At 48.2% G+C, this 25,841-nt stretch overlaps 9 protein-coding genes across 9 annotated transcripts; 6 read left to right on the forward strand and 3 right to left on the reverse strand.

The window, feature by feature from the left end:
* Positions 1-1,083: 1,083 nt before the first annotated feature.
* On the reverse strand, positions 1,084-1,605 carry RhiXN_02104 (Mitochondrial import receptor subunit Tom22; the record flags this gene model as incomplete). Its single annotated transcript, XM_043321923.1, has 2 exons — positions 1,084-1,167; positions 1,219-1,605. 2 exons carry the CDS (start codon positions 1,603-1,605, stop codon positions 1,084-1,086), a joined length of 471 nt encoding a protein of 156 aa, XP_043187746.1.
* A 167-nt stretch (positions 1,606-1,772) lies between these two features.
* Positions 1,773-2,341, forward strand: RhiXN_02105 (Something about silencing protein 10; the record flags this gene model as incomplete). The annotated part of the gene is made up of 2 exons (XM_043321924.1): positions 1,773-1,953; positions 2,007-2,341. The coding sequence occupies 2 exons, from the start codon at positions 1,773-1,775 to the stop codon at positions 2,339-2,341; spliced, it is 516 nt and encodes a 171-aa protein (XP_043187747.1).
* Positions 2,342-2,370: 29 nt separating this feature from the next.
* On the forward strand, positions 2,371-4,367 carry RhiXN_02106 (Something about silencing protein 10; the record flags this gene model as incomplete). The annotated part of the gene is made up of 6 exons (XM_043321925.1): positions 2,371-2,453; positions 2,506-2,682; positions 2,729-2,784; positions 2,838-3,651; positions 3,709-4,029; positions 4,091-4,367. The coding sequence occupies 6 exons, from the start codon at positions 2,371-2,373 to the stop codon at positions 4,365-4,367; spliced, it is 1,728 nt and encodes a 575-aa protein (XP_043187748.1).
* A 181-nt stretch (positions 4,368-4,548) lies between these two features.
* On the forward strand, positions 4,549-12,926 carry RhiXN_02107 (NAD(P)H-binding family protein; the record flags this gene model as incomplete). Its single annotated transcript, XM_043321926.1, has 20 exons — positions 4,549-4,602; positions 4,654-4,798; positions 4,856-4,950; positions 5,007-5,098; positions 5,158-5,458; positions 5,523-5,866; positions 10,485-10,721; positions 10,783-10,859; positions 10,918-11,040; positions 11,109-11,276; positions 11,347-11,474; positions 11,525-11,595; positions 11,646-11,733; positions 11,786-11,791; positions 11,839-12,052; positions 12,112-12,151; positions 12,214-12,241; positions 12,301-12,351; positions 12,409-12,771; positions 12,822-12,926. 20 exons carry the CDS (start codon positions 4,549-4,551, stop codon positions 12,924-12,926), a joined length of 2,730 nt encoding a protein of 909 aa, XP_043187749.1.
* Positions 12,927-13,419: 493 nt separating this feature from the next.
* Positions 13,420-15,070, reverse strand: RhiXN_02108 (3-hydroxyacyl-CoA dehydrogenase; the record flags this gene model as incomplete). The annotated part of the gene is made up of 10 exons (XM_043321927.1): positions 13,420-13,556; positions 13,642-13,686; positions 13,740-13,745; positions 13,803-13,894; positions 13,953-13,970; positions 14,025-14,147; positions 14,198-14,281; positions 14,334-14,677; positions 14,729-14,769; positions 14,818-15,070. 10 exons carry the CDS (start codon positions 15,068-15,070, stop codon positions 13,420-13,422), a joined length of 1,143 nt encoding a protein of 380 aa, XP_043187750.1.
* An 825-nt stretch (positions 15,071-15,895) lies between these two features.
* Positions 15,896-18,143, forward strand: RhiXN_02109 (isocitrate lyase; the record flags this gene model as incomplete). Its single annotated transcript, XM_043321928.1, has 13 exons — positions 15,896-15,955; positions 16,009-16,172; positions 16,230-16,345; positions 16,394-16,456; positions 16,510-16,631; positions 16,695-16,805; positions 16,857-17,108; positions 17,163-17,220; positions 17,277-17,303; positions 17,356-17,543; positions 17,608-17,772; positions 17,828-17,965; positions 18,024-18,143. The coding sequence occupies 13 exons, from the start codon at positions 15,896-15,898 to the stop codon at positions 18,141-18,143; spliced, it is 1,584 nt and encodes a 527-aa protein (XP_043187751.1).
* Positions 18,144-18,928: 785 nt separating this feature from the next.
* Positions 18,929-22,107, forward strand: RhiXN_02110 (centromere protein Scm3; the record flags this gene model as incomplete). The annotated part of the gene is made up of 2 exons (XM_043321929.1): positions 18,929-20,769; positions 20,820-22,107. The coding sequence occupies 2 exons, from the start codon at positions 18,929-18,931 to the stop codon at positions 22,105-22,107; spliced, it is 3,129 nt and encodes a 1,042-aa protein (XP_043187752.1).
* A 230-nt stretch (positions 22,108-22,337) lies between these two features.
* Positions 22,338-23,916, reverse strand: RhiXN_02111 (uncharacterized protein; the record flags this gene model as incomplete). The annotated part of the gene is made up of 4 exons (XM_043321930.1): positions 22,338-23,134; positions 23,197-23,339; positions 23,392-23,702; positions 23,764-23,916. The coding sequence occupies 4 exons, from the start codon at positions 23,914-23,916 to the stop codon at positions 22,338-22,340; spliced, it is 1,404 nt and encodes a 467-aa protein (XP_043187753.1).
* Positions 23,917-24,086: 170 nt separating this feature from the next.
* Positions 24,087-25,661, forward strand: RhiXN_02112 (cytidylyltransferase domain-containing protein; the record flags this gene model as incomplete). The annotated part of the gene is made up of 11 exons (XM_043321931.1): positions 24,087-24,118; positions 24,174-24,287; positions 24,347-24,483; positions 24,538-24,585; positions 24,633-24,664; positions 24,721-24,730; positions 24,784-24,841; positions 24,901-25,207; positions 25,260-25,334; positions 25,383-25,502; positions 25,554-25,661. The coding sequence occupies 11 exons, from the start codon at positions 24,087-24,089 to the stop codon at positions 25,659-25,661; spliced, it is 1,041 nt and encodes a 346-aa protein (XP_043187754.1).
* Between the last annotated feature and the right edge of the window lie 180 nt (positions 25,662-25,841).

Below are 25,841 nucleotides of genomic sequence, written 5' to 3' on the forward strand. Positions count from 1 at the left end.
AGTACCAATTCTTCAACCTGTTTGGAATATTGACAGCGCGTGGATAGTACATACCGGGTTCTTTTGGTATATGGTACATGCGAGGTGCTGCTCTTCAGCTAGAGTGAGTTCGGTCTATGTTAGCATGGTTCGACAAATTTTCCATCTTATTTGACCAAATCTAAAATAATCCGCATTGATTCTATTTAACCTAACCACCAAACTTCGCGAATTTGACCCCAAGCTAGAAAGGTTCAGACAAGCCACTGTATATTCGATCCTAAGTTTTGGGGGAAGACAAAGCACATCGAACCCCCTCGGTACAGTTTGGGCCAATCCCTAGCTTAAATGGCAATCATGTGTGTATGCCTGTGGGGTATACCTCACGGATCGCTGTCTCTGCAGTACAGTCTGAGTCCTGAATAAGTGCCTATGATTTTTGCTTTCACCTTTCAGACAAGCTCTAATGAGGCATTGGCTCGAACACCCCAAAATTCGATTACGGTGGTAACAAGTCCAAATCCAGAGACATCGTACGCCTGGCTAAGTTAAATTAAGTTGTTCCGGCCAGGTGTTAATACAAGTAAAAATCGATTGTCAGTTTGGCTCATGTTCCAGGATATTTTCTTTTACATCCTACGCCACCAATAAAGTGTGTATATAGATCTACATGTACATACCGTAGCGCTCTACATATGGGCAGCAAGAGTCTTTAAACCCCCCTTCTCCCAGAATATGGTTGGGTCAACGGGTCTGTAACCTATTTATCGAAAATAACGTGACCGAGCATACATAATCTGGAGTAAGGAAGAATTGATATGAATTCGATTCCATCGCCAACGTGATGTAGTACCTTCAATTCTCCTAAATCTAGATAGCACCGGCATGTCATCAAAGACAAATGTTACCCTCAATCGCTCCGGTTAACTATAGAGACCTGAGGCCATGAGTTTGTTTTTGAGAGAATAAATAAACACATGTGCTGTTAAACAGTTACGAAACAGTCGCTAATTTCAGTCTAGAGTGGGGCTGCAATTAAAACAAATAAATGACACAGAAAGGAAAACACAGTAATACAACGTCGTAAAGGTCGAATCATGAGGTCTAAAATCCGGGAGGCACAAGACCAGAGCTGGATGATTGGCCTGGCTGTCCCTGCTGTCCCTGTTGCCCGTATGGGGCGAGCATCTACAAAATCGAGGTCAGGTCAAGTGTCGAGGCAGAGGACATAGTACTCACACCCTGTGCGCCCTGTTGCTGGGCCAGCATTTCCTTTTCTTGTTGCACGATCTTTGCCTCGTCCTCGAGCGCAAGCGCAAGAGGCAACCCTACGAGTAATGCGCTGGTTGTGATTACCCAAATGATATTCCCCCCGATCTTCCCAACGCGCTTGGCAATCGAAGCTGCACTTGAGACCTTGCTACCAATAGACTGGCGAGTTGTGGGAGGCACAATGTCTACAAGTGCCGCGAGGCGTTCACCAAGTGTCTCTTTCTCGGGAGAGGATGCAGTACTAAGGGATGAGGAAGTACTCGCGACAGAGTCACTTGACGAGCTGTATTCGGAGCTACCATAAGGCGAGCTGGAGCGCAAGTCCTTATCGCGAATCTCTTCGACTTTGACCATTTTGTGAATAGGTTGTGGGTTGGGAGGCGGGGTGGGAGAGGTGAAAGTTTAGTGGGAGATCAGTATATTAGCTAAGCTGACTTCATCGAGGGCGCTTAAGGTGGTAGAATTTTGAGGTCGGTTCTGTGTTTATCGCCGAAGCAGTATTTATTCCATAGCTGTCCACCATGGGACGACGTCAGACACGTACTAACAACAGAGCGGGGCATGGCGGGAACAAAGGCAAGGTCACCGGTGCTCGTAACCCGAATGGAAAACGAGGAGATAACCGTATTAGTATAAAGGAGGAGGGCAGGATGAGGCGTTGGGAGAAGGCTGAGGATATACCAATGGATGAGGAGGACGAGTGTAAGCAACTGCACAATTTAATGCACGTTATTTGATAATCCAACCTCACATAGTCTTTGCTGCTCGCGACAAAATCTTGCTCGACGACACCGCACGAGCAAGAGCACGTGCTGGCCCGGCTCCAGACGACGGAGACGAGTTTGATGAAGATGACGAAGTATTTGGTCTCGATGGAGTTGGCGAATCATCTTCAGAAGAGGGTTATAGTGATGACGAAGTAGAAGAAGAACAGGAGAGCGCCTCGGGGTCTCAGTCGAAAACTAAGGCTAAACCCAAGAGACAAAACACAGCACAGTCAGAAGATTCAGACTCTTCAACAGACTCGGAGGCTGAGATTTCGCGCTGGGGGAAATCACGCTCCGTCTACTATGCTGACAATTCACGTTGATGGATGACGGCGATGAAGAGTCTCGGAAGATGGAAGAGCGAGAGGCAAGGAGGTTGCAGTTGAAGATGATTTCGGAGATTGGGGAGGACGATTGGGGCTACAATGACACACAGTGAGTAAACGAAACGTTCTTACTCAACAGGATACTCATACACTGTCAACAGTGACACTGCAGAAGCTACCGTATCCCTGTTAGCCGTACCGGTTGCACCCGCGCTTCCAACCGACAAAGCGTCGTTGATGCGCCACATTGAGAAGTACGACCCGCTTTCACTAGCATTAGCACGGGACTGGGAAGACATTGCCTATCAGGTTATTGAAACTAGTGCGGCAGTAAAACAGTATGTCAACTCTTTGTTTGATAAAATTGTCCTAACCAACCAAAAGGGTCGAACAAGAAAGTCCTGATGATCCCTCCCTTGGATTAATGCATCTGCATCATCGTAGGCAACCTCTTGAAATATTGAGACACCGTATCGATATTATATTTTCACAGAAACACTCCTCTCGTATGCCACCACCCTCGCATTCTACTTGCACCTTCAATCCACCCCAAAGGGCGATACCTCAAACTTGTCACAAAATCCAAATCTCAGCCCAACAGAGACAAAGCAGCTACGAACTGAAGTCATCTCGCGCCTCCTCACATTGAAGCAATCTCTTGCCACCCTCGAAGATTTGGGCTTCGCCGCTGACGACGACGACGATTTCGACGAAAGCGATGAGGACATACTCACAGACGAAGATGGCAACAGCGATGTTGAGGACAACATACAGGAAGACATCAGTCCATATGGTCTCAAACCAGGGGACAAAGTTTCGTTGGCGAGTGGCGGGATCCCTCGCTTACAGAACCTGGAGGAGCCCTGGCAACAAGACAAGATTACTGGATGGATGGAATCTACTTCATCGCCCAAGCCAGAGGTCCACAGGAAGAAAAAGAAGAAGGCTGATTCAGATCTTGGCCAACTTGAAGAGGGAGAACTCGAGGCTCTTATGCAAGACGCTTTAGATTTGGAGGAACCGACGGCAATAACCTCCCCGCCAAAGAAGAAGAAGAAACTAGATTTATCAGAATTCCCAGAGTTGAGCGAGAAGAAGAAAAAGAAGGGGACCACCCCAAAACCTGTGTTTGATTTGGTTGAGCCCGAATTCACGGCGACGAAGTCAAAGGCTACGCAGGAGCCAACCCCGGGCACGGATGTGGATCTTGAAGCGCTTGGTGATCCAACGCAACTTAGTCATACCGATGCTAGTGATAAGGCTGGGCGACGGAAAAGCCTTCGGTTCCACACAAGTAAGATTGAAAGGTGCGCACCATGCCTATATGCGCATTTAAACAATCAACTAAATATACACCCTTACAGTACTTCAAATCGTCGCTCGAACGCTCGCGCTGGTATGGGTGGTGACGACGATCTGCCTTATAGAGAGCGTCGAAAGGAACAAAAACGACACGGCCTCGGCGAGGGGGGCGATGACCTCGAAATGAGCGAAGGTGGGGGTGCTGACACTGGGGTGGATATGGGTGCAGTGCCAATAGGAAAGCGAAACCGCGACATTTCTGAACAACTAGGAGATGACGGGTCCGAAGGAGAAGAAGGATATTATGAGCTTGTGAGGACAGCCAAGAAACAGAAGAAGGAGGAAAAGAAAGCAGAGTATGAAGCTATGAGAGCTGCCGAACGGTTCGTATTTCCCTTATACCAATGCTTTGTCCGAGAATTGACGTAATCAACTATCTCATAGCATTGATCCTGATGAAGAATCCTCGGAAGGCCCTCGTTCACTAACTAGAACGATACTCAAGAACAAGGGGATGACGGCCAACCGCAGTCCTAAAAACAAGGCAGCACGTAATCCTCGCGTCAAAAAGAAGATGCAATACGCCAAAGCTCAGAAAAAGCTTCGAAGTCGACAGGCGGTCTTCAAAGGGGGAGCAGAGGTTGCAGCCGCACGAGAAGGAAAATACGAGGGAGAAAAGAGTGGTATCTCTGGAAGGGTCGTCAAGAGTATCAAACTATAGAAACCTATTGGCTACTTCGTACTGTCTTATATATCACAAGACTCTACTTTTGATTCGCATTCATATTTGTAGTAAATTTAGTCAAGCACATTGTCGTTATTAGTCCAAGCACGGGTCTTAGGAAAGTCGACATCACGTGATACGATGTGCTTTCCAGTGAGAAACCCATCCCACGTCCGCAATGTATCGAGCCTCTGCTCTCAAAATCTCTAGAGCGGTAGTCCGTATTGAAAAGGTATTATATAACTCTATGCCGTGAATTATACTAAAAATGGGGTTGTGATAGCGTGGGCTTGCTGACCTGACCGTCCTCCCTACTCGTCAACCTATCATTTCGTATGGCCCGCCAGGACGAAGTGCTGTTTCAGGTCATGTTGCTACTGTCTTTGGATGCACCGGATTCCTTGGGAGATATCTAGTTTCTAAACTTGGTGATTAACACAATCATTTCACTAATGTTCAAGTTTTGATTGGCTCATGTACTGTAGCAAAGGCAGGTACTCAGGTAATCATTCCATACCGGGATGAGGACGAAAAGAGGCATCTTAAAGTACTAGGAGATCTTGGACAAATTGTCCCACTGGTAAGCCCGATCTCATGTCACTGTTTGTGCGTACCAGTATTGATATGCTTGCACAGGAATGGGACTTGCGACATGAAGATCAGATTGCTGAGTGCATGAGGCACTCTGACATTGTTTACAATTTGGTAGGACGGGACTACGAGACCAAGTAAACGCATTTAACTTAGATTACGTTGGATTACTGATGGCGATTCCCATCTCTCATAGGAACTTTGACTACAATTCCGTTCACGTTGCCGGAGCGGCATCAATCGCTAACATTGCCTCTCAGCTGCAAATCCCTCGGCTTGTGCATGTGTCACATCTTAATGCTTCGCATAAGTCCGAATCCCAATTTTATCGAGCCAAAGCTGAGGGAGAGGATGCCGTTCGGGAGGCGTTCCCCGAAGCAACCATTATTCGTCCGGGCCCGATTTTTGGTCATGAGGATAAACTGCTTAACTCAATGGCGGTCTGGCCCATCCTTTGGACACTTAATCATGGAGACACTAAGATTAGACCTGTTCATGTGAGTTGATATTGGAATACAGCGTCAAGGAACTTACCGCCGATACATGCACCACATGCACCAGGTTCTAGACGTTGCCCAAGCTTTATCGAACCTAAGTGTTATCACGAACCCAGCTCAGGTGTACAATCTTCCGGGTCCGGCGTACCACACCTACACCACGATGCTCGATCTTGTGGCCGCTGTGACTTGCAAGACCCCTGCACACCCACCTACAATTCCCAAACCGATCGCCCTGGCGCTTGCACGTGCCGCCCAGGTTGTGTGGTGGCCAGCATTGAGCCCTGATGAGGTTGTACGACGCTACATTAATGACTCTGACGTTCCTGGTGACTGGGATGCTCTCGGTATTACTCCCGAAGAGGTGGAAGGGCACGCAATCACTTATTTGAGGCGTTATCGTTCCGCGTAAGTTATTTCATGTCGAGAAACACTATACATGCGGGATATTGACACGCCACTCCGATTCCAGTGTAAACTTTGCTCGCCCAGTGCAGCTTCCTGCTGCACGTCCCGCCGTTGTAAGTCCATTTGCTTATATTAGCGCATATCAATTATAAAGCATTGAGCAACGAAGCAGTCTGGCCGATAAATATGTAGCGTAGATCAGAGCATTATCAAAATTTAGTTGGCTAGTCTGGCGGTCAATTTAAGGAGAGAGTGCTATTAACCAGCTATCCTTTACTGCTGGGTCTAATTGATATTATAAGCCCAAAAGCATAAGTTTCAGTCGATAATATAGAACCGGACGGAGCTGAGACGGAGGTGGATTTATGACCCTTTCATCATTCCACTTAAGGCAAGCCGCAACCGCAAAGGCTGTCATTCGCACCCTAGTGGATCTACGCAAATTAACTATGCTTTTTATTGAGAGTAGCATATTTGATGAAATGAAATCGATACCGCGCCAAAGTACTTCTTTACCAAGACATTTTTGGTATCGCAATGATTTTCGTTGGGATGAGGCCCGTGAGTAAATTAACCGAAGATCGATATCACGTGCCGTGCATGATTTCTCATTGTCCATCATGAGTCTGTTCACTCGTACAACGTCCTTGGCAAGGCCACTCTATATTGTTCGCAACTATGCAGTGTCAAGATCTAACCCGCGTCCAAAAGACCCGATTCTTAACTCGCCAAACGCAAAGGCACAACAGATTGCGCCAGATGTAACGTTCATCCATAACCCACCTTCGTCGGTCCCTACGCCCCACTCTTTGACTACCATGCCAGCCTCTCCACTTCTATCCAAACCGACTAGGTCTAGTGGTGCTGATCACTTCCTCCTGTATTGCATCCGAAAGCTGAGGTGGAACGGCCTAAACTTACTCGAGACCAAATAGAAGAGATCCGTCGGTTGAGGCTGAGCGACCCCAAGACGAATTCGTGCCAAGTACTGGCTGAAAAATTCAATTGCACACCAATATTCGTTAGTATGGTCGCCCCATTACCCAAACAAAAGCGAGAAGAGTTGGAAAAGGAGCAGCGTGAAGCACAAAAAGGGAGCAGTGGGGAGAGAAGAAAAACCTCATTAGGGAGATTAGGAAGAAACGAAGGCATTTCTGGTAGCTTCCTAATTCGGGCCCAGTATGATGTTCTACCCTTTTCGGTGCGCCTCGAGCTCTAGGTTGGTGGTTCTTGAAAACAGTAACTGACCGGCTACGTACCTCCTTAGGTGTGATTTAATCAATCATGGATGTTTTACTCGAGCTCGAATGAAATTCTTGACTGGCACGTTGTGGGCCTCATACCGATCAAAGAGTATTGAAATAAAGCCCTTATTGACTAGTCAATACTTAACAACGTCGAATTTGCATCTGTAAGAAAAAGTAGCAAATGCTGACTAAACTCGTATGCCAACCATGCTTTTTCTAAGTGTGTATTCGATGTTTCAGTAAACACGCAGCATACATAAAAGGACCACGGTCGGACTTCAGTAAGACCATACGAGCCGCCACTATGAACCTTACTGCGCCGTTGAGAGCTGACGTACTCTCGATGTATGCGTGAACATACAGTTAATTGTCCGACTATGAATTATCAATTGCTAGGTACCTGCCTCCGGATCACGTGGCGAGTGGATTGCCGTGTTCGCATTACGCTTGTGATAGAAATGTACTCAAAAATCTGGTCACGTGGCATTTTTAAATATCTTGTGGAGCGCTAGTGGATCCATGGAGTTGAGTCATGAGTGGCAAAAAACGTAATTGAATAATCAATAGGAAAAGGTGGATGCTGAACCTCCCATCTGTTTGTACGGATATATGCGTACCAAACAGTTTGCGATGCATATAGTCTCAGTGCGAACTAACGTAGCCCTGGTAGCCTACTTGCCTAAAATAATCGGCAGAAGATGGCGATCGATCGAGGCACAGCGATCCTCAATGGTCGAAACGACGGTAATGCTCGGCTCGTGGGAGCGAATTTGCGTCTGACCACGATTGATGCACAAGGTACTAGATTCTTGTAGCCGAGATACCCGTATCCAATGGAGAAAGCTAAAAAGAGCGTGCGGTCCCGGTATCAAACCTACAGGTGGTGATCTAGCTGGACCAGGTGGGCTCAAGGGACGGGCCAATGACTGGTTCCGAACCGGGCTCCGGGGTCGCTGAGTATAACTATGATATAAAAAAGCACTAATTACCAACAAGAAATGATCAAGTCCTGGATACGAACTACAGGGTATAAGGTTCTTGGAATTCCATGACGGCAATATAGTTTACTTTACCTGGATTTCTTTCTCCCTTTCTTCACGACAGTTTGCCATGTCTTGAGTAGCATGGGTAGTAGCGAGGGCGGTAATGTTTGGCAGCTCGGAGGCTGGGGAGAGAATGGCGCGCCAGCTGCAATACTGCGCATAATTGATTATTGGTCCCTGGTTGAAGGTATTACCGGATTCGTAGAACGGTGCTCAGTACTGTTGTGATCTAATACTGGCTCAGGGGCTGCCGGCCCCGAGTGACGTGCTACTCGGTGCCGATGGGTTGGCGTTGGAAGCCCAAAAGCACACTTACATGGATTCTGGGTTTCCGACAAACCCGTCGCTAAAATCCTTTCCAGCGCGTTGGAGGCTCCACAGGCTACAAGCGTTCCGCTTCCTGGAGAGATACTATAGAACAGTTTCATTGGCATCGGCGTGTGCTTACTGGGCCAGAGAAAATTTTGGCAATCTTGGGGCCTGAGTGCAAGGAAAAGTCCCCTCCACGAAGAAAGTTCCCAGCTGTTGTGAAAGCGCTTGGAAGCTGCCGTCGACACCTCACCTATCCAAAGGGAGGCCTGTCCCAGGGTTGTGGAAAAACAACCAGCCAAAAACGTCCACGTCTACAGGTAAGCATCAGATCCAGCTTGTATGTTGGTTGGAGGAGTAAAACGGCTCCGCACTCCGGCGTACATAGCTGGGCACAGTGTGCTTGGTCACACGTTTGATCGATCGGTCACCATACCTGTCTTCCCTGTTTTTCATAACACCTTATGAGGTATCTGGAGAATGTTTCGGCTGTGCTCCACTCTCGGTCCACCTCTGATCGTGCGCCTCGCAGAGCCGGAGCCGCGTATATCACTCGTCGAGTGAGGAGAGGAGAAAGGCTCCCTCCCGCTTGTTTGTCAAGTGGCTCTCGTCAGCCATTCGGGACTGACCCACAGCTCCACAGCTCACTCCAACCCGCGATATTTCGGGCCCGAATTCTCTTCTGGTCCGGCGTATTCCTGGTGGTTCTGGACGCTACGTGACGTCATATCGTCTGGGCCAGTCCTGTCCGTGTGGTCATCCGCCCTTTTACGCTTCCGAACTACTCTCTTCTTCGCTCATACCAACAGCTGGTGGCTTTCTCCTCAGAGTGCACCAGCACTGTGGTCGCTGTTCTCATCTAGTGTCAGTGTTGCTTGGACCTAGCAAACTTACGTGCACAGCGCAGACCACAGACATATCGACAAAATTGCCCGTGGCGTTCATGGCACCTCTTCGTCCGCGCTCCCACTCAAATTCGGCATCTGACGCAAGCACCAAGTCTCCAAGAGTTCGCCCTCGCCAGTCAAGGTCACGTGACCGTTCTCCTAGCCCCTCAGTCGTTCAGCCGAACAGCAGCAGTTAATCTAGGCAGCAGACAAGAGCAAGTTCCGGATTTGGATTCAAACTCGGCCACGCGGTCTCCTCGGGCAGAGGCAAGCGCATATTGCACAAGACGCAGCTGTATCCGGATCGACAGCGTCAGGATGGTCGGCGACAGCTCCCGAGTCTACCCCGCCAACGCCAGTTATACAGCCCCCCGCAAGCAGAACGTAGCCTGCGATGCATGTAGGAATCGTAAAGTCAAGTGCGTTAAGAATCCAGGTATGGAGAAGGTAAGCTGGCCTCTCCCTCTTTCACGTCGTTGTCGAGTCGAGGTAGCATTGCAAACGGGGTCACGGCTCCTGTCCCTGGAGTTTGCCTACAAACTTGTAATGTGCTTGATCGGGACGTAGACACACAGTATGACATAACCTACGCGAGTCAGCCTTCTCTGGCTTCCAGTTAGGTTGTCTGCTCATACATGCGGCTTCTTTCCTCTTGTATCACTGATTTAATTGCCGCTCCTCGGCTCCGACCGACTACATCTTTCCTATGCGGTAGTGCTTAGCTTATGAAGGAAATGAGCAAGTTTTTGCTAACTTCAATACCTCGTACAATTATATGGCTCTGGAAAACACACTCATGCATTGCTAACATATAGCTTGTTTTTCTTTTTTATACAGTGCCAGCATTGTATCGGAAAGAACTTCCCATGCACGTATGTCATACCTGCCGTTGGAGCCTGTTCCTTATTAAAAGCCCTGACATTTTCCCCTATCACGCACCTTGTTTGGGACGGCGTGCTTGCAGAAATCTGATCCAGCAGGCAACGAATGAGAAACATCGTCGTGGAGTCAGGAGATCTATTCGTCCATTACCAGGCGAGCAGAAGTACGTCAGAATCCCGTTTCCCCTGCACTTGCCTCTCACTTAGCCTGATTTCCCCCATTCGTATTTGATATCTGTTATGTCCCCCAGCTCCTCTATGTTTGGCTCTACTAATAATCTTTCACCGGGAGGCCCCAGGGCCTTGGGAACATACACCCCCAGTCCCGCGGGAACTGGCGCCTCCGGTCGAAACACGGTGGCCGGCTTCCTGAGCTACATCTTTGCACCGCCACGCGAGGATCTAGCGTTCACCGAGCGTTCAACAGGCAGTAACGATGAGTGGGGAGTGTTGGGGACGAAGCTCGAGAGCGAAGTGTTCCGCACTGAGTGAGTCCTTTACAGTAGAGTGTCATACAGCGCACTGACCCTTGTACGCTCTCCTGACCAGATTTGCCCTTGACCTGATTGATGTCTACTTTCAGATATGCCACACTCGGCTGCCTATACTGGATCCTCACAACTTCCGTCAGTATCCGTTGTACACGCCATTTCACCCGAATATGCGTTTCTGACGGCCAAACAGGGACGCGGTTCAAATACTCATTGCCTCAAGCCCCCTTGCCGCCTCCACTCCCTGCGCGAGATGTTGAACCACTCCCTACTGCCTTGATCGCTGTAGTGCTAGCATGGGGTGCCAAATTCAGTGGTACGTTGTCGGTCAAGTCGTTTCCAGTCATAATGCTAAGTTTTGTTTTCCTGGGATTGTATTGCTAGAACATCCTATTATCGTCCACGATCGAGGGGCCAGCAAGGACAAATCTTCTATCCTTGCCCGTGCGTTGGCACGTAGGGCGCGCGAAGTTGCCGAGGCTGAGCGTATTTTCCGCATTGCCACGCCTGATAACGCCATTGTTTGTTTGCTACTCGAGCCCCTTCAGAGCCGTACGTTCCATTGCTACCTATCGATCATGGTGAACATGGCTAGTTGCAGCATTGACTCATTGGGTACTAGAACTTAATACAGACCCAGATGGGTTCCATGGATTTTGGCTCAACTCTGGCGTTCGGCATATGCTTGAGCTTAAGATTAACTACAAACTCGGAACAATGGCACTGGACGATTCAAGGGGTGCTTCAATGGTACTGGTATAGTCTCTTCCAATCGTGCGTGCCAGCTAAAGTGATTGCAGGTCATGGCGTGGTGGATGGCATGTCTAGCTGACGGCTTCAGCTCAGCTTACTTCAGGACCAAACCCACATTGTAACGGCTCACAGCTTCTTTGAATTGGCGGTAGCTGATATGAAAATTAGAGATGATGATGACTATAACATTCAATCGCTCACTGCGAGCACGTTCTCAACGTCCACAGAAACTTTATGCATTGGTACCCCAACGGAGGTGTGGCGTTTTCTTTTTCTTGCGGTTTACCATACTGAAAACTCTTACTCAGTTTGTTGTAAGTTTTAAGAGACGATGCGTATTGATTATTGCTTATGCCACCAGACATGGTACACCGCTATGCACGTATTAGCCCGTGAAGTTCGCTGGATGTCACGTATGCTCTGGACTCCTGTCATCGCGGAAGAAGGAATTCCGGCCAAAATTACACAAGACTTGATGACGCGACTAAACAGGTGGCGGGATGTTTATCTAAATACAGTTGGAGTCCCTAGTAACTTTGAAGCGGACTGGAATTTTGTCGCCGCGGTTTCGGCCTGTGGGTGTATATCTGATGTACTCACAACCAATAACTAACCGAAGAATGTTTGGCATAAGGTTCGAGCGATGCGACCTTCCATGTCATGTACATCATCCTGTAAGTCTAACTTGGTCATAACACCTTGGTTCTCCTACTGATGTATGTGACGTTTACCTTAGCCACCAAGCCGTCGAAGATTTGGGATCCGTGATCTGCAACGAGGATCGGATCTCTCGGGTATCAACGCCGATGTTGAATCTTTACAGGCCACCTTGGCCAGTGAGGCGCTTCACAGCGCTTTACGCATTGCCGCTTTGGTGAGCTTTTGCACCCACGTGTAATCTGCACCCAACACTGGAACTATACCTGCCTAGACTGGAGTCCTGACAACCAATGGCTATCTACGGCTTGATCCCAACGTGCTACACTACAGCACGTATGCTGCAGGCCTGCTCCTGGCAAGACAAGGCCGTCCTGAGGCCGTCAACTGCATCACTGGCCTGCGTCAATACGCATTTGCTTATGAAGAGGCGCATATACAAGCCGACGAAATTGAAGCAACGCTAAAAGCTGTCAACCGGGAGCGAACACAACGTGAGCAGGACGATCCCCATGTGGCATCGCCCTCGACCTATAGTACAGGAAGAGTCAGCCAGGCATTTGCGATGGGACTTCCCGCTGTCTCAGCTGTGCATCACCCGGGTCAGGGCTCTGTGATGTCTTACGGAGGTAATGAAGTGGGTGATTTTTTGCCTACATTTCGGATGTCTGATCAAGTCCCCTGCAGGTTCCAAACGAGTACGCGATGTACGGCACCTTTGGAGGTATGCCCGCTGAACAATCGACGCCACATGACTCCTCGCACTATAGCGCATACGGATCGCGCCGGTAAATGTCTTGAAAGGCATTACCATAGCTTCCTATCTTTCTACTGGTTTAGCTTGAGGCGTAAGTTACTGGTTACCACATATCGTTTTACCCTCGCACTTCTACCGCGCACATCACCTGGGACAATGTGTCTTGCCCATCGTATTGTACGCTCACTTTGTTACCCATTAATGTCTTTGCATATACACGCTCGCATATTCTGCACATGGACTTGGGTTTCTTTTACGCCACTGTGGATTGAATGGACTTTGTCATTGTTTTATACACGCAAATAACGTTTGATGAAGCTATTTTACCCGGATGTCTGCCTGCCTGTTTGTGGCTGCCTCGGTCAAAGAGTATGGCCGGACCACGCCAGGCCCTGGTGCGAACGAATCAACAACGACACCTGGGAGGTGATCGATCGATCGATCGATCAATAGATCAGGGCTTATTTGCTGATCGTATCATTCAACAACCTTTTTGGTAATAACATTCGGTACCGTCGAACGAGACGGTTAATACTTGAAGAATCCTTCGCCAGTTTTCCTTCCGAGCTTTCCTTCTTTAACCTTCTCTTCCAAAGCCTTGATCGGTTGAACGAGTTCAGGGGATAGTGCCCCCTTTTCCCGCCAACCTGACATAATGTGTTGGCCTGTAGAGGTTCACGAGCACGCGGCCAGATTTTAGTATAGGAGGTCAGTCAAGAAAAACAAAGATGTATTGAATGCGAGACTTACACGTGTCCAGCCCCACAAAGTCCGTAAGTTGAATAGGTCCCATAGCTGTTGTTCGCTTATTAAAATAAGTCTACCATCGACTGTTGAGGTAAACTCACGGTATCCTGTGTACACAATCGAGTTATTTTAATATGTTTTAAATAAATAGGTAAATAACGCACCAGCTCCAAGTTTCATGGCGGTGTCGATATCTTCGGCAGTTGCATCACCACGTTCAAGCATTCTCACCGCTTCCAGCATGTAGGGCACAAGTCTTAAAATCAAGGGCTGCATTAACTTGGGTGGTTCGTTTACCATTCAACGGTCCTTACAGTCGATTGACAATGAAACTAAAGGAGGTTTGAGCATATAGAGAATGTAGATATATGCACCAAAACTCTTACCCTGGGGTATCTTTGCAGCTGACGCTTGTTTTCTGCATTCTTTTGCACACATCCAGGAGAGCTGCATTGGTAGCGTCGGAGGTGTTCGAAGTTCGGATGACTTCGACAAGCTTCATCTGGGGTCTAGAGGTGGCATAAATAATGCACTCCTCTGACGAGATCAACACTCACACAGCTGGGTAAAGGTCGTCAACAGTTTAGCGATAAACACGACTGGAAGCGACCACTCACGATTAAAAAAATGTAGACCACCAAATCTAGAATATATTAGTAATAGCAGGGAAATAAACTGCATTAAGTTGTGCATACGCTGACCGTCGATTCTCGCCAGTACTATCCGCAATCTCCGTAACACTCAAGCTGCTAGTATTTGTGGCGAATATGCAATGCTCGGGTGCGTAACTATCGAGTGAAGAGAATAGTTTGCGTTTAACTTCCAAATTCTCCACAATAGCTTCCACGACAAGGTCCGCCTGTTTCACAGCTTCCTGTGCGTCGGTGGTGGTAACAATGGTCGAGGCCAGGCTATCCACAAAGGATTTTTGCTGCTCGACGGAGTCCGGGTGTGCCTTCTTGGCGATTCGACCCAGAGATGTTTTAATAATCTTGAGTCCGTTTTCGAGGGCTTGGGGAGTGACATCGCAGAGAGTGACCTATTCAGGGCATCTCAACCATTGCTAAAAAAAATTGGCGAATTAACTTACTTTGAATCCATTCTGTGCTGCAACTTGCGCAATCCCAGCACCTATACGAGTATTAATTTAGGGACTGAAGGCTATGCAAAATAACCTACCCATCAATCCAGCGCCAAAGCATGTTATATTATTGATTTCTCGAAATTCAATTTTGGGTGCCCCACTGGAGCTCGAAGATGCGTTGTTGGAGCTCATGCGTACAGAGGTTGTAATTGAACCGCTAGTAGAATTCGAACCCGTAAGATGTCCAGTTGTCTGAGCAAGACGTGCGGCAGCGATTGTACCAGAGAGCTGGGTACGGGACGTCATAGACAACCTGGTGCGAGGAATGCGTGCAAAACGGCGTAGCATACGTGGTTAGAGGCGGCAGCGAGCAGGGAAATCGAGGAATTGGAATGAAAGTATGCAGGTGCAAGTGATCAAGGCCTAGTTGGGCCGGTAGAGCCGGGAAGCGAACGCATCATAGCACGTGAATTATGAGAGATCATATAAGCTGGGTCAAGCGCTAGCGGGAGTCGCTCACGTGCATTCAGTGGTGTTAACAAGACATTGCGTCACTGCGATCGAGTAATAGTATGTTTTAGGATAAATTAGTTGTACAGATAACCTTTGATACGCCGGACATCTATTCTACCCAAGCCCGAATAAGTACCAGGACTGGAAGGTCTGGGAGAACTGGCGGCGCGACTCGGGTGTGGAAACTCCAACTGCACTGACCCCTGGAGAATACTTTATCTCCCTGAGGTTTCTCACACGGGACGTAGATACGTCGCCAAGGGATTAACACTGGGAGGAATACTTACACACGCATGTTGTGAGGTTCGGTTTCGTTTTGACACGACCGACGTGGGAGACACAATTGGTTTTCTGACCCCAGGTAACCAATGATCTCTGCCGTCACGTTTTGCACAAAGCTTCATACCAAGAGTATTTTACTCCGGGCTACTCCTACAAATCCGTCGCTTCTCATTCTCATATTCCCAGGCCAGCAGACAGAGCTTGTGACCGCAGCGGGAATATCGGAACTAACCGGAATTCACGTGAGTTTGACCTAAGCCCGTGTAAGGCCGTGCTCCCTTCAAAAGGGCGGCTGGAAACGACAAGTGAGTACTCACAATCTCCCTACCCACATATCTCAAAACGTTTCCTTTAACCATACCACCACCTTTGGGAGCCATGTCCGCCGAAAAAGCTGCTTTTGAGCGCGAAGTCGCTGAGCTCGAGGAGTTCTGGAAGGTTGTTTTCAGTAGCAGCAATCCCATGGTCATAACTCATGAGCTGTCTTCCAGCAACCAAGATTTGCGAGGACCAAGAGGCCGTACACAGCTGCTCAAGTTGTGAGCAAGCGAGGAACCGTCCGAATTCAATATCCTTCCGATGTAATGGCAAAGAAGCTTTGGGCATTGCTTGAGGCTCACTCAAAATCTGGGACCCCCTCCCACACTTACGGAGCGTGAGTAAACGTCACTTGCTGCTCGAAGGACGCTCGCTAAGTGTCTAAATTCAACAGACTTGACCCTGTGCAAGTTACTCAGATGGCGAAGCACTTGGAGACTGTTTACGTTTCCGGATGGCAATCATCATCCACAGCTTCGTCGACTAATGAGCCCGGTCCAGATCTGGCTGGTTAGTAGCCATTAGCATTAATGAGCCTGCTACTAACTTTTAATACAGATTATCCCTCCAACACTGTGCCTAATAAGGTTGAGCATTTGTTCTATGCACAGCTCTTCCATGGTATGCTTGTTTATTCATACCTTGAGTATTCTATACTGAACCCTGCTTACTAGACCGAAAGCAAAGGTCTGCTCGAGCACAATTATCCGAGGCTGAGCTTGCCAACACCCCGTACATCGACTACTTGAGACCACTTATTGCTGATGGCGATACGGGTCATGGTGGTTTGACCGCTGTGATGAAGGCGAGTACATCGAGCATCGATTAATTTGACTTTAGACTTATTTCTTAAGTATAGTTGGTCAAAATGTTCGTCGAAAAGGGGGCTGCAGGAATCCACATTGAAGATCAGCGCCTGGAACGAAGAAATGTGGACATATGGCAGGAAAGGTGCTCGTCCCCATCTCTGGTAATTATTTAATATGCTATATTATACTTCATACTAAAAAAACTCTCAGAGCACATCAGCCGATTGGTCGCTATGCGTCTTCAGCTTGATATTATGCATACATCTACTCTGGTAATCGCTCGTACCGATTCCGAGGCCGCCACCCTTATTACCTCACCTGTTGATCCTCGGGACCATCCTTTCATCTTGGGGGCAACTAACCCGGCATGCATTGATGATTACGCGGCCGGTGCAGGCGGAGTAGGCCTTGTCAAGGCCATGATAGATGCGGAGGCTCGCGGCTTGAGCGGTGCTCAGTTGCAAGTAAGTAGTCGGTCGATACGGCCTTGCAGACCTATTACTTACTGGATTCCATAGGCTGTCGAGGATAATTGGATTAATCAAGCCGGGCTTAAGACCTTCTCTGAGGTGCTTGGTGATGCACTCCAAAACAGGGAGTTAGCGCAGCTAAAGTGAACCAATTCCAACAAGAGGCAAACAAGGGATCGTTCGAAACAGGTATGTTTGGTCTCTTAGAAATTCTCTCAGAATTCACAACATCTTCGTTTAGCGGTACAACTTGCTCAAGGAAAGTATGGCCTACGAACCCTGCCCCCCTTCTCCTGGGACGCAGCACGCACCCGTGAAGGCTTCTACCGCTACCGTGGCGGAACTGCTGCTGCGATTGTCCGCGCCGCTGCTTTCGCCCCCCACGCCGATCTTCTTTGGATGGAGACCAAGAGCCCGATTCTTGCTCAGGTAAGATATTCTATTATAACTTCTGTGAAAAGTATCATTCATGAGGCTTGCTCCTTCACATCAGGCCAAGGAGTTTGCTAAGGGTGTACATGCCATTCGTCCAGGACACTGGCTCGCATATAACCTGAGTCCATCTTTCAACTGGGACGCCGCTGGTCTTAGCACCAAAGATATGCAAGACTACGTGTGGCAGCTCGGAAAACTGGGCTTTGTATGGCAGTTTATCACTGTGAGTATCACAGGGAATAACAGCCTTTTATTGTTGTTGACACACCATACCATAGCTTGGTGGATTGCACTCCAATGCATATATCAGCGAATTGTTCGCAAAGGCTTATGCAAAGGAAGGCATGAAGGCATACGTCGAGCTTGTTCAGAGGCGTGAGAGGGACATTGGATGTGATGTCCTTACCCATCAAAAGGTAAGTTCAAAAGCTCTATGGATCGAGATAGAATCTAACGCACCTCTCCTTTCACCAGTGGTCTGGCGCCGATTATGTCGACAGCCTCCTGATGACTGCTACAGGTGGTATTTCTTCCACAGCTGCCATGGGCAAGGGCGTTACCGAGTCCCAGTTTGCTACGAAAGGGAAGCTGTAATGGCTTGTGAATATTTGTTTAGACTGTACCATACATTTTACACGTTTGTATTACGGAATTTAAGAGCTTTTCTATAGTCAATCAAGCCCTTTCACTGTGATTTTGCGAGTAGAATAAGTTATGTGAGCTTCTGTTTAAATTGGTAGTATGGTGGTGGGAATGGGGAACTTAATCCGAGTAGAAAGTCTGACGGATTCTGTGCTAAGTTGTACGGTAGGCCCCCGTCGGTAGGTATTTCCGCAATGAGTGCACTCAAGCTAGTTTGAGAGGCACCTACTGATCATCACAAGCACAGGCTTATCTCGTCACATATGTGTCAGTCTTGAGAGTAAGTGGCGTGGTGTGGGGAAGCAAGCACCAGTCCATCATTACTATAAGTATTCCTAGCTTCCTATCTCAGCAACGTATCTCTACTACTCTGTTTAGAAAAGGGGAAACATCAAAGAAGAGACAAACATAGTTAGGGATTGAACCGTTTTAGACGAATAGGAGCCAGGATAATTGCAAATTACGGTTCAAACTTCCCTCACTATCAACGACCACGTGACTTTGTGGACGTTGTGCGTGACCGCGTTATTTATTGCTGGACGCTCAGACCTTGGAATAATCCGCTGTGACTCTGGTTCGGGCACAACTTGAAATACATAATACAAAGATCAGCGTGAAAGTGAGGTGAGTTGCGACTTTCAGCCTGGCGGCTTGCGCTAACACTGGTTTCATCTAGACCAGCGATTTAAGAGCATCCGGCGTCTTTTAGATTAAACATTCACCATTAACTTACCTCCATGGTATTCGATGCGACAACTAAAGCCTTCAACCTTTCTGGACCCGCCCATGACCGTTCATCAGATCCTTCTACCTCCGCCGTACCAACTCCCCCAACTGGCATAGCTCGCCCCGTCAAACGTCGACGAACCACTCAACCTCGAACAATGTCATCAACTCCAACGTCTAGCCCGGCTCCTACTCCTGTAATTGACTTGGACGCACTAGATGCTGCCCGCCGTCGTGCCTCCAGTCGGGTCATGTCGCTATGGGAGAGTTTGGCAGAAAAATACGCTCGACCCATTGAAGAAGACGACGAAATAGACATTCTTACCGGAAAGATATGCAAAGACCGCGGCGTATTACGCTCGGTCTCAGAGCGGGGATGGAAGATCGGTAGTTTCGGAGAGGCACTCGAAGTCGAACCTCTGGTACTAGTTAGTGAAGGAGAAACTGAAACCGGAGCCAGCGAGGCCGATGATGAAGGAGAGGGAGATGATGATACTGAGGGAGAAGGAACTGAAGGAGTAGAAGGCACGGAAGAAGTGGAAGAAGATCCACTCGGGAGCTGGTCTTACGACTGGCAGTATCGTGCGTTGCCTCCTCCCCGACCAGAGCTTTCACCACAAGATGCAGAAGATCTCAAAGAGTTTTTGGCCGCCGAAAATGCAATTCGAGAAAGCCTACGCAAGTCTGGGAAGCGACCAGAATCGGACGATGATGACATAGTCTATCTTGGCGATAGCTTGCATAATACTGATGGGACGCTCCGCAATGACGAAACCAGCGACGACGAGTTCGCGTCTATGGTAATGACCGATAATTCAACTATACGTTACATGAAATACGAAGACGATGACGACGAACTGGATGATGTGGAACCAATGGCTTCCATTCTTGGTGCTCTGGCTCTCAGCAGGACCCCAAAGAAACAGACATCCGTCTTGTCGACCCGCCAGCCTAAAGATGAGGATATGGATAGCAAACACGTTCCATTGTTGACCTCGCCTCAGGATAACAACGCGAACCGGAATCACCCGGATGTTGGATCCCAAGCCAGCGCAATTCGTTCTCCCCCTGGTATTTCATGTGCTAACAGTTGCTCTGGGATAAGTGCAGATGATGATCTGATTGTGATCGATTCGGACTCGGACGACGAACCCGGACCAACAAACAATTCTGGGTTGAAGTCTGAGATTTCGGCTGGCTCGTTCTCTCAACATGTTGCGCCCCCCGCGAATACGCCCATTTCCAGTGTACAAGCTCGGCATAGGCCTTCTAACATTCCGACGGTTGGTTCTGCTGTCGCTCTTTCCAATGACCATAGCCCTGCTGTTCGACTTAACCGATTATCGAGGACACCAGTCGCTGGCGCTGCGTCCTTGCTTAATTCATCCACTGCACAACATCGCTCGCCGAAATCACTGCCTGGATCCCCAACTGGCAACTCCCTCGTAACGGGAAAGTATATATCGAAGCATGGTTCGGCGGGACTGACTCCAAGATCCCGGACTCCAAGATCCGAGACAAAAACAACGACGACACACGCTCCTCCACAATCTAGCGTACGCAACTCTGGTTCTGTACTAGAGCCCCATACGCCGATAAAGAACGAATCTAGTCTATCCTTCATTGGTGAAGCTGACCCCTGTCATAATCCTTCGGACGTTCAAGCGCATGGGAGCAAATCCTCGACTGGGACAACGCGACAAAAAAAACCCTTGTCCAAAACTGGATCTGAAGAGATGCAAACAGTAGCGGCACGCCAAAGCTCGTCTTCACACAGGGGTGCCCGAAGTTCCAAGCCATCCACATCAACTCCAACCACTTCACCATCAAGCCAGTCTAAGTCTCCGATAAAGTACGTTTACGTTAAATCTTGGGTCGGGCAGAATCTGATCATCCCTGCAGGCGCAGGAAAAAAGCGGTTGTAGTCGAGGTTGTCCTCCCCACACCAAGGAAAGCGCCCAAAGTTAAAACAGAATTAACCACGCCATCGCTTCCTCTCACACCAAAAGACAAAGGCTTGGATACTGCCAGGACTGCTTCCAACGAACGATCCCATTTGGAATCCAACGGCTCGGCTCGAGGCTCTGAGCAGCCTGTCCCAGCTCCAGCGAGCAGCTACACTAAAGTCAATAGCTTGCTCATAGTTAGGTCTGGCGTTGAATCGGGTTCTAAGCGAAAAAGGTCGTTGGATGGCGCCGAGCTCACCGAGAGTGCGGACAGTAGTCTGGAGCCGAGGGGAAATATTATCCTGATGGAGCCGAGAGCAGCTCCTCACCACACTTGTTATTCATCTGATTCAATAGAGCGGAATCGACCTGCCATTTGCTGCTCTACCCATCCCCAACAATATTCTGGATTATATTCGCACGCCCCTGTCCCTTCCCAGCCCGCACACACGCACTCAACGCACCACTATCCTAATCTGCCCGTCTATCAGCATCAGCACCAACACCAGCATTTACATACACACCTCCCCTACCCATTGCCGCAGCTTCCTTTCACTGCCAACGAGTTAACAGAGGCCGCTTTTAAGTTGATTCACGGATTATCTACATTCCACCAACCATCTGGAACAAACGGCTCATCTGGATCTGGATCTAGCTTTTGGTTTCCTGGAGCACAGTTTCCTTTTGGGTTTGCTGGCACTGGTTCTGGTCGAGCGGGACCAAGCTCCGAAGCTCTAGCTCCGAAGCTAGAGGAGCCTCCAAGTCAGGAAAAGATGTCAAATGAATTTATCCCAAGTTCACAAGAACATGAGCGAAAAGCGGAGACCTTATGCATGCCACTCGATGAGAAACCCTCTAAATTGGTCTCCACGGGATCCAACCAGACCGCCCCCTCATTACCATATCCCAAAAACCTGGCTCTGGCCACTCCAAACTCGTCCTTAGGGAGAGACACATACAATGACGAAACGGCGGGCCTCTCCGCAGTTACCCCACCAGACTCATTGAACTCGGAGATGAAAGTCCCTGAGCGGGAGATGAGCGTCATCGATATAGATTCCGACAGTGATGATGAACTGGCAATATGCGACGCTGGAGCGGGCTCGATGAGATGGGAACCCCCCATCAAGAAAGAGGCGGACTTTGGTGATGGGCCTAAAAAACACCCGGATTCGAGCAAACTCTCTATGAACGATCGAGCTTCGACCCGTATCAGTCCCGTCAAGTTAAAGAGGATGACTTAATCCCTGTGTTTTATTATCTAGTTATTGGATTCCAGAGATTTTGTGTATTGTATCTTTTAGTGTATTGTACTCGGAGATGGATAACAGTGGTACTCTAGATCTATTATTGTGGCCACTCATACTTTAACGGATGTGCACAATGGCATTGTTAAACGAGTATTGTTTTCAGTATGCGTGCTTGATGGTACAAGATGATCATGTGGATTGTGCTAAACTCAATACACTGGACATCATGGTCTACTTTTCGAGTTTGAAGACACATGCAAATCACCCTTGCCTGAAGATTGAGCACCATTCTGTGACTTCAACGCAGACCCTGAGGTGTGTTTGGACTGTGGTTTTCGTCGTAGATTACCCACTAGAGATTCGGAAGGAGGTTTCATAAGTATGGGTCCGGAAGTTTCGTCCGGTCGCTTGATTCCAGGCTTTGAGAGTTTAGGCGTGGGCCTTGATGACCTGGTCGAACCAAGTATACGCGGGGTTTGACGCGTTTGAGCCTCAGCTGCCTGAGCGATCTCGACCTTAGGCCTTGTAAGGGCGGTGTATGGCGACTGAGATGCCGCAGTTAACTTCGACGAATTTTTAGAGTTGAGAGTTATAGGGGCCATGATGGGGGCCGCGAACTTGGGCGAGGCATCCGACCCATTCCCATGCTGGAAAGCAGTACGGCTTGGAGATCTAAGTACCTTTGCTCCCCTATTGAGTCCGCGTATTCCTCCCACTTTTACTGATTGTTTTTTGGCCCCCATTCCCTTGAGCTTCCATCTGATACCTACATCCTCCGATAAGCGGCCACGCAATGCAGCTTCATGATCTTGACGGCGCCACATGCGTATGCGCCGCATTTCCCGGCGGCTAAGTCTTGCCATCGCCTTGGCTTCACGATCGGCGATTTCGAGGTTCCATTGCATGTCCATCTCCCTGCCCTTCTTTAGTATAACCAAAAGTGAGTTGCGAACAGCTTTGATCACGCTTGTCCAGGGTGCATGATAGATGGGAATTCTAGGATAAAAGACGTAATACCAGTCTATTATTGAATGTCCGATCAAAATGCAAGGGATAAAAATGAAGGGCTAGTGGGGTACGAACCTCGAAGTAACCACTTGGACTCCAAATCTTCAGAATTTTTGAATATTATTTTGCCAGTCTGATGGTCCACGTCTGCTCCTCGTGTGGATACTAGTTGGACGGCTTCGTTCAGCTTGCGCTTGAGCCTCACCCGAACGACCCCACTATATGACAGCATTAGTATTTCGATAAACGCTGCATAAAGTACCAAGACACCTTTTATGCGTAGATTTTATGGGCATGATATATGTTCTGGCAAATTTGATGCGCTTTTTACGTTTAAAAATGGGGAAATCTCGTTGCGGGGGTGGCAGAGGCTTCAGTCCCCCAGTGGGTTGAATCACAACACCAAGCCTTTTAAGCATAGCATTAGGATATGCCCTAATATTGAAATACTCGTGACTAGAGTAAGGAAGAGATTTCTCGTCCCAGGTTGCTGCAGGATGTACTGGATCGACGCGAGCACCACGTTTGATTGGTTCATAGTTCAATATCGGTCTAATTGTCCCTCGCTTCGCGCGCAGACGCTAACAAATACCATGCAATTGAACCGCAAGACGAGGAAAGATAGCAACAGTTTACACTCACTTGCAATGAGCGAATAGACTCTGCAGGAGGAAGCGACGCAAGTTCAAGAGCTGGTAAACTCTGAGGTTTGAAATTACTTGGGTGCTTTGATACCTTAGTGGCCATTCCTCTAGTACCACATTGAAACAAAATAGACGTAGCTCTAAGAGCCATTTGGTAGTTGTAGATTAAGACGAGGTAGCAGTATCAAATATGACGCTTCCTAATCAGTATCACGTGAGCGCGCAATTGTTTGTATCCTGAGTGATCAATCGCGCGAACCCCACGAGATATCATGGACTGCCCGATATACCTCTGTCTCCGGCCTAGTCACACCTCCCACCATGACGGTTGAATCTCCCAAAGCTCGACTATGGTGAGGCGACTTCGCATATACCTACTTCTCTCTCCTTGGATTGACGTGAGCACAGGATCGACGGCTGCTTCGACGGTTTTCATTTTGCACACGCCAATGCCGTCCGCCAAAGCAGGAAGTTTGGTGACTATGTGATTGTTGGCGTCCACTCGGATCGCCTGATTGAAAAGTGAGCAAATGATGTTGATCCCTCTCCGATTTCGATTGCTGAGATGAGAGTAACGATAGAAATAAGGGACCCACTCTATTCGACGAACGCGAAAGGCGAGTTCAATTGGGGAAATCCTACCAGAGAGACCCTCAACATTGGTTATTCAGGTACGATCTAATTCGTGGATGCCGGTGGGTAAATGAAGTTGCAGAAGGTTCGTGCAGATGAATCCATCTCACCATGTCGCGTTTATCATACACCCCGGTAGATGTGCCATATATCACAGACATGGACTATGTGGCCAAATACAATATCGGTGGGATACAATATATTTTCAGCATGGCAAAACTGATTTCCATTCAGATTACGTTTGCCATGGAGATGATCCTGTGCTGGTCAGTACTGTCGACCGTTCTGATGTCCCACCGATAACCCAAAAGAATTATAATAGGATGCTGATGGTAAAATCTAATTAATTCTGAAGTGTATACTCAGTAAATCAAGTCACTAAAAGGAAAGGATTGCTACGAAAATGCAAAGAAGGCGGGAAAATATAAGGAATATCCACGAACGTGCGTAACGATCTGGTGCCTTTTATCAATAATCCTAATGTACTAGATGATGGCTCCAGGACTGGTATTTCTACCACGTCCTTGATTGATCGTATATTGCTTCCAGAAACTCGACTACTCGCACCCGAAGAGGCACTCTGGAAACTCATCGATGATTTCGCAACATCTTGTCCAGAACCTCCCCCAATTATTGATCTCTCAGATCCAAACAACCGACATGATACCTTGCCGCGAGATAACCCTCGGGATGTAATCTACATTGGTGCCTCTTGGGATGTATTTGGTGCCGGGCACGTAGAATTACTCCGTCGGGCCCATCAAACACGCAAAGACGCTTATTTGATTGTTGGAGTATGGGGAGAACAGGTGAGCAGTGGCCTATTTTATATTTTGATGTGAACATAATCAATATGCTCAGGCTACATGGGATGAATGCGGCGAACGTCCATTGCTGGATACTTTGGAGCGGGTGCTGGCCGTTCTTCAATGTCGAGTAAGCTCCGTTACCTCCATCGTATTTGGCGTTAAAATGATTTCCCAGTACACTTCTGCGGTGATAATCGATGCTCCTGTGGAGCCGACCGCAGCTTTCTTGTCTGAAGTAACTGCCAAGTTTGTCGTCAATCCTGGACACAACTTTTCTATTACCAACGACATCCAGGTAAGTTCGTGATTTTGATAAGTGGGGTCCGCTAATGGAACGCACGTTTAGGTACTCCCGGTTTCGGTTCCCAAGTTACAGACTATCAATGAGCTGCGTGAACGACTCAAAGATCGCAAGGATTTATACTCTGCGCGGCAGAAGAAGAAGCGTACATAGTCGTGTTATCTACCTCGGCGTACCATTGGTCTCTTTATGATTTGTTTTCTATATGTTAATCCAGCTGCTGAGTCAAGCCCGCATTTATGCTCAAATTCGGAACTTGCTAGTTAAATTGCTTGATAATACTATACAGTCTGAAGGTATACTAAATGAAATTGAAGCAATAGCGATGTTTCA

The sequence above is a fragment of the Rhizoctonia solani genome, chromosome 16 (genome assembly GCF_016906535.1).
Source record: "Rhizoctonia solani chromosome 16, complete sequence".
Lineage (NCBI taxonomy): Eukaryota > Fungi > Basidiomycota > Agaricomycetes > Cantharellales > Ceratobasidiaceae > Rhizoctonia > Rhizoctonia solani.